Source organism: Electrophorus electricus, chromosome 21, assembly GCF_013358815.1.
Source record: "Electrophorus electricus isolate fEleEle1 chromosome 21, fEleEle1.pri, whole genome shotgun sequence".
NCBI lineage: Eukaryota > Metazoa > Chordata > Actinopteri > Gymnotiformes > Gymnotidae > Electrophorus > Electrophorus electricus.
The window spans coordinates 13,163,974-13,173,206 of record NC_049555.1 but is presented as its reverse complement, the minus strand read 5'-3'; the positions used below and the strand labels follow the sequence as shown (position 1 = coordinate 13,173,206).

Sequence of the window (9,233 nt, the reverse complement as noted above, 5' to 3'; positions counted from 1 at the left end):
ACACAGTGCTAGATTATTTCTCTTCTGTAATTTCCACATGTCTTTTCCCAGTTGATTGTCCATGCGCTCCAATCCACAACAGTGTGTATTAGGCTACTAAAGCTGCCTTTGTTCACGCGCTCACAAGCCAGGCACTGATCGCCGGACTTTTCCATTCTTGTCAACTTACTCTTTGAAGTCAAACGGTAACTTGCCAACCGGTTTGATGTTTCAAATAAAAAGCGTAAACGGACCCCAAGTCCATGTTCGACGTTAAATGATCTTAAAACGCTCGTCAAAACCATGTTTTTCTCTAAATACACAGATTGGTTAGCACTTGAACGCTTCAGGAAAGTCCAAACGCGAAGATAAGTGCTAGGACACACGTGGGACGTGCGCGCTTGAAATATAGACACTAAAGTACTGCGTGAAGTTAATGACTCAACAAGAATGAAATATTTACCATTTGTGTGGATGACCACAAAATGAGAATTAGCACAAGAACTAGGGAAGGGTTGAAGCGGCGAACAAATAACAAATGAAATGATTGGCGAGCCATAAAATGAGATTTGAAACTCTTTCAAATAAGAGATCGCGACGTCAGAGTACTTATCCAGACGAAATACAGCGACAGAAAAGCGAGGAGAGGGGGATGAGAGAGAGGGAGAGAAAAAGAAAGAGAGAGAGAGAGAGAGAGAGAGAGAGAGAGAGAGAGAGAGAGAGAGAGAGAGAGAGAGAGAGAGAGAAGCGAGAGAGTGACTGTGAATGTGGGGGTAAGACTTGAGAAATAGGAGGAGCTTCTGAACGACTAGAAATGTCAATCAGAGAAAGGAGTCCCAATAATCTAAAGCAATCTGTAAGGACCTGACCTTAGTCCATTCAGATCAATAGGGGCGTGAGGGAGGGACGCGCGCTCGGATCGTTTACACCGGCTGTTTTGGAGGAAATATAGACTTCCCTTACACTGTGTACTCACTGTAAAGTGGATATCGTAGTGCGCATCAAGAAGGCGATTTTCCGCTTTTTTGCGATTGCAGCAGACTTTTTCCACTACAATGTCTTTCCCACAGCTGGGATATCAGTACATCCGACCGATATACCCGCAAGATCGGCCAGGCGTCGGCGCAGGGCGCACCGGCACAGACCTGAGTCCGTCCGGGGCGCTTTCTAATGTTCTCTCAACTATGTACGGATCACCTTTCGCCGCCGCGCAGAGCTACGGGGCTTTCCTTCCTTATTCAAACGATCTGTCCATTTTCAATCAGTTGGTGAGTGTCCTGTAAATCTGTGCTTTTCCTCTCCTGTCCAGCGTGCTGTTAAATCGGGTTTCATGCGGGAAACTTTACTTTGGCGTTTCAGCGCTGCTCATTTGTACGGTACGGTAGCCTAGTTTTGCAAGCCACTGGTGAACTTTGCTGTTGACTCCGTTTGGTAAATACAAAATTATCCGAAAAAAGTAACAAATTAACCGATTGTACCCTCGCGATGGATATGTTCAGTCTGCATGCGCAGCAGCGTATGAAAGATAAACAGCGAGAGTGTGGATGTTTATATAGTCACAACATGACCGTCGGTTCTGCCTGCTGAATGGTACATTTATACTAATGGTAACATAATTTCTTCGTTAAATAGTCTACGTGCCTCGGACGTGTAACAAGTGACGTGTTTGTTATAACTATAAAGTACAATTTCTCATTTTAACGTTTGCCTAATATCTAACTAAAATGGGTCTCAGCAAATACGATGGTTTATTGCAATTATTTGTCGCTTATGTTTTATTTCATTTACACTTTTCTTTTGGCTGTTCTTAACAAGAATAGTCGTTCAGAAAACTTCTAGCTCAGTGTTTCTGTTTCACGTGCTAACAGTGTGTGCTATTTTGCGTTCCAGGGAGCTCAATATGAGCTCAAAGACAGTCCGAGTGTACAGCACGCGGCATTCGCCCACCACCACCCTGCGTTTTACCCGTACGGCCAGTACCAGTTCGGAGACCCGTCCAGACCCAAAAACGCTACCCGCGAGAGCACAAGCACGCTCAAGGCCTGGCTGAGCGAGCACCGGAAAAATCCGTACCCCACCAAGGGCGAAAAGATCATGCTGGCCATCATCACCAAAATGACCCTCACGCAAGTGTCCACCTGGTTCGCCAACGCCAGGAGGAGGCTAAAGAAGGAGAACAAGATGACCTGGACCCCGCGGAACCGGACAGACGAAGAAGGAAATGTTTACAGCAGCGACCACGAGGGAGAAGACGTCGACAAGAGGGAGGACGAGGAAGAAATCGATTTAGAGAATATTGACACGGAAAATATCGAGAACAAAGACGACTTGGACGAGCAGGACGAGTTGCATTCCGATTTGAAACTGGACGGCAGCTGTGACTCGGAAATCTCCGACGGCTATGAGGATTTACATGGGCCTGAACAAAAGTTTTTAAAAGCTGTGGTAAAAGAAGGAAAAGACATCCAGGTGGAGCGAGCCGAACACTTGCACCACCACCACCACCACCTACACCACTCTGTGGATCTCAAAACGCAACCGCCCAGTGGCGAGCAAATCAAACTAAACCAGGTGTCCAACTCCCCCCGCAACGAGATCAACGCAGCCCCGCTCCAGAAACCTAAGATTTGGTCTTTGGCCGAGACGGCGACGACACCGGACAATCCCCGCAAATCTCCCCTAATGAACGGGACCTCCTCCGGGCCTGTCGCCCAGACCGTCATCCCACCCCACAGACTCATTTCGTGTCCCGTAGGGAAAATTCAGAACTGGACGAACCGGGCTTTCTCCGCTCACCAGCTCGCGTTACTGAACTCCAACCATTACTTAGGACTGGCTAACCAGGCTCCCGGCAACGGCCTCGCGCGCTACTCCCACCGGCAAGCCGAGGAGCGAGGTCACGTCTCAGAGAGCGCAGGTACATGCCACCCTCACTGAGACTGCGCCCGGGGTGGGGGGTCGAGCCTTAGCCGCGTCCCCACAAACATTGCTTCGGTTTTAATAGCGCCTCTTTTTCAAAGCTCTAACGAAAAACTTGAAATGTGTATTGGGATATTTCGGAAGGAGCATGCTCATTTGCGAGGGAATGAAAAGCAAATTCAAACACTTCTCCTTACTTCTGTCCTTCGAATACTCATATATTGTATCTTGTGGATAATATTTGAAATTTAAAGGGTGTTTCCGTTACTGGAATTATATGTATGACTGGCTTTAGACGTAGCTCTTTTAAAAGACTCCAGAAAGCTCGACCAGTGTAAAACCTTTAATATGTTAGATATAATCAGGCATCTAAATTGATTATTTTTTTTGTTGTTATTGCTATTATTATTTCAGAAGATCTAGTGCCTTTGAAGGAGAGAAAAAGTTAAAATCAGCCTTCCACCCCGTTCAAAGACGGTAAGAACTGAACTTGTTTACGTGGGTGATTTAATTTAACCTGTTTCATCAGAATGGTTATTTGATTCAAGTTATGAAGCTCGTGTACTGGTTAGACGCCGCGTGCAAATTTCCATATCGCGCGCTTTTACTCGTGCAGTTTAATGTCAAATGTCAGACTAAGAACCAAGAATCACAAACGCGTCGTTTGGCAATAATGCAAAAACAAAGAAATAAAATAAAATAAAGAAATAAAATAAAGAAATAACACATTTCCTCTCAACGTGCGTGCATAATTAGTTTTACATTTTAATTTTCCATCCCATATTCTCATCATTTTAAAATTATTCATTTTTATTATTATTATTCTCATGTCTTCTGTAGGCCCCAGAACCAACTTGAAGCTGCCATGGTATTATCGGCCCTTTCTTCCCCTGGGGGGGGGGGGGGGGGGGGGGTCTCTTTTTTGTCTTTTACAATTTTTTCATTTTAACCTGTTGTAAGGAATGTTTAAAAAAAGGATACACACACCTGTATACTTACCTTGTAAGCATGTCTCGTGTAAAATTGCTAACGCAATGCTGTAAGAAACTGTAGTCTGTGCGTTTTTCTTTCTTTTTCCTTTTGTTTTGTAAGTTTTGTGAGGATTTGATGTTGAAATGTTTTGTATATATAACGTAAAGAAAATGTACATACTTGTGATCCAAAATTGTACAAGAAAAGTCTATATTTTGGCTAATAAACGAACCGCTGCAACTTAATACACGTTTTTTTCGAAGGCGGAGTGTGTGTGGGTATTGTAACTGAAATTGGAGAGTTAAAGGTTTTTCAGATTTACAGTGCAGAAATTATTACCGGGTGTGTTTTGAATGTGCGGTGTGGCTCGAGGAAAGTTAACCGGGGGTTATGGGGTTTGGCGAAGTGCGAACTGGATGAATTGAAGTGTTTTCCTCTTCCAGCGACTTATCTGTAATTAGCTCCTTCTTGAATCGCACATTTGTATATTAATGGTTGGGGATTACCCTTGCTGAGGCGTAACAGCCAATATGAAATGAATAATGATTTCATTCGTATTGTCCTGGAATAGCATACAACTTAATTTCGCTGAAATTACAATTTAGTATTTTTTTTCTTTTACCCTTTAAAGGAGCGAAAATGTCTAAAAACTGACTGCATGCTAAATCTCGGTTCTCGTATGAAATATGTGATTTGGCATTTTCAGAAATGTATAATGAATTCTAATCAGATATTGACTGTGCACTACTTGCCATATGCCTGCGACACTCTGAGAAATTATTTATTTATGTATGTTTTCGGCCTCTCTACAAGGCATCTTTGTTCCACGGCTGGGAAAGTTTAGTAAAGTTGGAGCTCGAGCTCCCTCTACAGTCTAATGGAAACACGCGAACGGCGGAAGATATCTTGACCCTGTTTTTAATCATATAGTGTAAGTGACATAGGCCCGCGTCTTTGATAACGCGGCAACGATCATTTATTTGGTTTGTGGATTTAAATGCTTTGATTAGCTTGATTCACACGTTAGATGCAGCGCTGATGGTGCAAATTATGCCTCGAGAGAAGATCAATTTCACTGCGCAGTTATAAAAGTTTAGGAAGCTCAGTATTTTAAGATATAGGCTGCAAATTCATAAATAAATAAAAAGCAAACAAACACACACACACATTTTATATATATATATATATATATATATATATATATATATATATATATATATATATATGTGTGTGTGTGTGTGTGTGTGTGTGTGTGTGTGTGTGTGTGATAAAAATATTTAAAGGCAAATTACGGGAGGAAAATCCCCTAAACATTTCTCAAAAGATTTTAGAATGGCTGAGATTTTCAACTTGTAATAATCTGTTAAATCATGTCCTGTTTTGTTTCTTCAATCTGTAGGACCACATATTCCATCAGCACAGCGCACTCAACACGTATTCCGTAGTCCAACCGTTATTAACCCCTAGAACTGCACAGTTTGCTGTGCAAACAGGGTCAAGTTGAACTGTTTTCGCTTCTTACTCGACCGACAAAATATCGTTTATTTATTTATTAACCACCTCATACGTGGGGTCATATGCAGACGCTCGCGGGTATATTCTCACGGGGACTGTATAAAGTGCTATCAGGCATTCAGTCGATACTAGGCCTAATGTTCGCATTAGCCTGCAGCTCATACCGGGCCGCATCCGTGGAGGGCTGTTAAAGGGCGGCTCGTTGCCGTACAGCCGCTCATTATACTGATCTTGCAGTATACTTTCAATTACCGCGCGGAAGTCCCCACGATTAGACTCCAGCGGCACGCGCATCTCTGACACAGACTGACGCAGACACCGCACTTTCCTCACGCGGGACTAGGCCAGGGGCCGGGAGGAAGCGTCCAGCCGCGTGAACGACCAGCCATCTCCGGCCTCGCTCCACTTCTCCGACGGAGCGAGGCGCCCGCAGCAAACCGGCGTACGCTGGCGGGCCGGTACCGCAACCCAACTCGTGTGCAATGCGGCGGCCCTCGCAGCGTAAGCTTTGAAGGAGGCTATAAACTTCATATTGCATAATTCCTTTCACACACAGTTATATTTGCTAGATGCAGTTTATATTGTATTAGCATCGGTGCGTAGTCCTGTGCCTGCTGTTTCTTTTTTTTTTCTTTATTCCGGTTGCAGTAGAGGAAGAAGCAGCAGTAACGTTCACACTATAGGCGTGAATATTTTCCTTCAAAACACAGTCCACAGGAAATGAGTTTAGGAAGACTAGTAACTTAAAGAGAATGTATTTTTACGACGTGTCTTAAATACCGACAGTGCATACAATAGGCCTATTGTGTGCTCGGCGGTAACCTGCCTCTCTCTTGCGATCGTTAGCGCCGGGCTGACGGACTGCACGCGCATTTACGTGGCTTCTGATCAGCGCGTGACATCGGGTATTACGGTGCTTCGGCCAAAAACGAAGTCATCATGCACACAGACGCTTAATTTTTTCTCAATACTCAGCAAACGGAGCGCATTCATGAAAATTTCCCTCAGAGCCACGCGGTGGCTACTCGTGGTGGCGCGCGGGGTGTCACTCATTTATCCCGAGTTAAGTGGATGTCCTTGTGGTTAATGAGCAATAATCAACACTGACTCCTCTTTTTTTTTTATTCTACCGCTCCCAGCGATGCTAAACACTCCAGCGGAGAGCAGCTTTCTCTTTGCAGTACACACGGGGTAATTCACCGAGGGACGGAAACGATATCTGGACGCGCCTGTACACACGCGCACACGGCACCTTTTCACGTCACTTCATCCGGCTAATAGCGCTCGCATTTTTAAGCAACCAGTCGGACATTTAAAACACTATACTTAAAATCAGAGCAGCTGGAAAACGTAGGCCTCACTAATACTCTCTAAACTCAAACAGCAATTCGGTCCATAAGGAAACACTAAAGAACTGAATCTCAAAGTACCTCTCTGCAGATGCCTCAGTGGTCCATAATCAGGCTCTGGGCTGGTAAGAATGTGTCATTAAATACCAGTTTGGGTATTGAGGGATTGAGTTAAAAAAAAGAAAGTCAGATGATATTGGGTCATTAAAGTGAAATGTAAATGCACTGACCCAGGATCAGTGTGAGAGAAGTCCCAGTACAGCCCTCAGCATCCCTGGGTAGAGGATAGTGGCATGGCGGCCTGTCGGTGGGGGCGTAAGGTGGTCCGAGAACAGGAGGTTTAGCCCTGCGTCACCCCCTGGCTGTCGGGCCATGCAAGAGACCAGTCCCTCCCAGCCAGCCTCTCACACGCCCCCCCCCCCGCGCAGACCTGGACGAACACGGGTGCTGGAGTGGCCCTGCTGGGGCTTTGAAGTGCTTGCTTCTCTGTGCCGAGGTCACTAATCCTTTTAGGGGGCGCGCACGCAGGCACGCACGCACGCACACACGTTGCTCTTCTTCTTTTTCATGTTTGGTGACCTGCGTGACTGTGCAGAGAGTCAGGAGCGGATTAGGGAACACATGTTCCATGCTGTCACTGTGAGTGAAGCTACAGGACATCCAACCGCCTCTAGAACGCCACATGAGGCAGATACTCACATTCAGCCTCCACCCAAAATCATGTTTTACACCAGCACTGAAAAGCCAGGCCTCTCCTTAAAAAAAACCCCAAAAAACCCCAGCTCTGCTAAAATCAGGGACTTTTATTATGAAAACCTTCCAAAACACACCAGAAAAAAAATGACCAAACATTGCTGGAAACAAAACAGGGTTTAAGGTTCACGTTGACATTCATAGCAGCTCCACAACATACAGAGACTTTTTAAAAATCTTTATAAACATCCTTAAGAAAAAAGAAAAAAAATGTAGCTGATTTAACTTCATGGTAGTTGAATGAGGTAATGGACATGGGAACTAAGATCAGTGTGTGTGTGTGTGTGTGTGTGTGTGTGTGTGTGTGTGTGTGTGTGTGTGTGTGTGTGTGCGTGCGTGCGTGCGTGCGTGTGCTCCAGGCAGACCCGGCGATAAGAAGCCCAGTAAGGGTAACATTGGCAGGGGCAGTGGGAGGAGCACTGTGGGCCCACTGATTTTATGCCCATTGTTGACAGAGTTTAGGGAGAGGAATTCTTTTACCGCCCTCGAAAGGCAACACACAGGAGTAGAAAGGAGGGCTGAGAGGGAGAGACGGTGGGCTATGCTGGGCGGGTGGGGGTGGGGGTGGGGAGAGGTGGGGGTGGGGGTGGGGAGAGGAGCTTGGCTTTTTGGCTTTTGCCGTCCATCCAACTGAAAGATTGTGCTCTTTTTTTTTGGGGGGGGGGTACCCTTTCGCTCATCACGGCCAACTTGCAGGGCAATTATGAAAATGGCGATTTGAAGCCAATCACTGGTTATTTTTTTCTCTCCCGAGCATGGAGTCTCTCCCTTTCTTTCTCTCGCTCGCTGACATGATCCTGTCCCACTGTCCATATGTTCCCCTTCCTTCTGCTTAACAGGAAAACGTCTGTCTGGTAAAGGGAGCTGAAAGGAAGAATTCTGAGGCTAAAGGTTCATCCCTGCTGGGCTGCACCCTGGGACTGCGGCCATGCTCACGCTTCCAACACATGGACAAGGAGGGAATTCTGGGGCGCCCGACTCACAGACGGTTCGGCCTCTACTGCACGTCACTTTTTTTTTTTTTTCTGAAGACGGCGAACTGCAACCTGATGCTTCTAACTTGTGTATCAATTGTCTAGAGAAGCAAAGAGAGAGAGAGAGAGAGCAGAGAAGAAAGAAAGAAACAACCCACAAACACGTATAGATAAATATAGAGAGAGAAATGGAGAGAGAGAGAGAGAGAGAGTGTAAGATTGAAAAAGCAAAGAATATAAACCTTTTTGAAAACGTTCTAGGAAACTCTTTCTCTCTTTGTGCATGTCAGTTTCATATCCTCTGAAATCCTTGCTCAGCTTGAACTGTAACAATGAATTTCTCCACCGCTTGTGAACCAATCAGATAGCTTCGTTGCTCCATCTCACACGGAAGAAGGGGCTTCTTCCTCCCAGCCCAGCACAGCACCAACAGGCAGATCTGAGATCAGCTCTCCCTGAGCTTTACCCTCTAAACAAGCCTTCGCGGAACTGGTCTCAGACCAGCTACGGGCGTACGGTGTTGTTTTGACTCTGGCCAAACCGTTTTTATCCCTCCGAAACGCTCCTGGGCTACTCTTTCCAGCTCTTGTCACGACATCAGATATATTGTTCAATTTTTGGCCGTAGAATTATAGATCATATATTCAGGGGCTGTATATTGATTGTGCGACTGGTGAAAGGTTCTTTGGCTCCACTGCACCCGAGCTAGAGACTTAATAAATTTTTCTTTTCTTGGAACTCCGTCAAACAAGCCCCACCTCCGCTGCGAATA

At 45.5% G+C, this 9,233-nt stretch overlaps 1 protein-coding gene across 2 annotated transcripts; it reads left to right on the top strand.

Annotated features, from left to right (window-relative positions):
* Window positions 1–742: 742 nt before the first annotated feature.
* On the top strand, window positions 743–8,714 carry irx3a (iroquois homeobox 3a). Of its 2 annotated transcripts, none has more exons than XM_027020330.2 (4): window positions 743–1,247; window positions 1,870–2,896; window positions 3,313–3,375; window positions 8,327–8,714. In XM_027020330.2, exons 1-3 carry the CDS (start codon window positions 1,035–1,037, stop codon window positions 3,345–3,347), a joined length of 1,275 nt encoding a protein of 424 aa, XP_026876131.1. In that variant the 5' UTR covers window positions 743–1,034; the 3' UTR covers window positions 3,348–3,375; window positions 8,327–8,714. The 2 variants fall into 2 exon arrangements, with proteins under 2 accessions (XP_026876131.1, XP_026876132.1); XM_027020331.2 differs by lacking the exon at window positions 8,327–8,714 and adding an exon at window positions 3,739–3,805.
* Window positions 8,715–9,233: the final 519 nt, after the last annotated feature.

What these genes read in the sequence shown, in the direction of transcription:
- irx3a (XM_027020330.2), top strand. Translation starts at nt 1,035, where the DNA reads ATGTCTTTCCCACAGCTGGGATATCAGTACATCCGACCGATATACCCG. An exon ending in TGTCCATTTTCAATCAGTTG is followed by an intron (nt 1,248 to 1,869) that starts GTGAGTGTCCTG and finishes TTTGCGTTCCAG; the next exon opens with GGAGCTCAATATGAGCTCAA. An exon ending in TCACGTCTCAGAGAGCGCAG is followed by an intron (nt 2,897 to 3,312) that starts GTACATGCCACC and finishes TTATTATTTCAG; the next exon opens with AAGATCTAGTGCCTTTGAAG.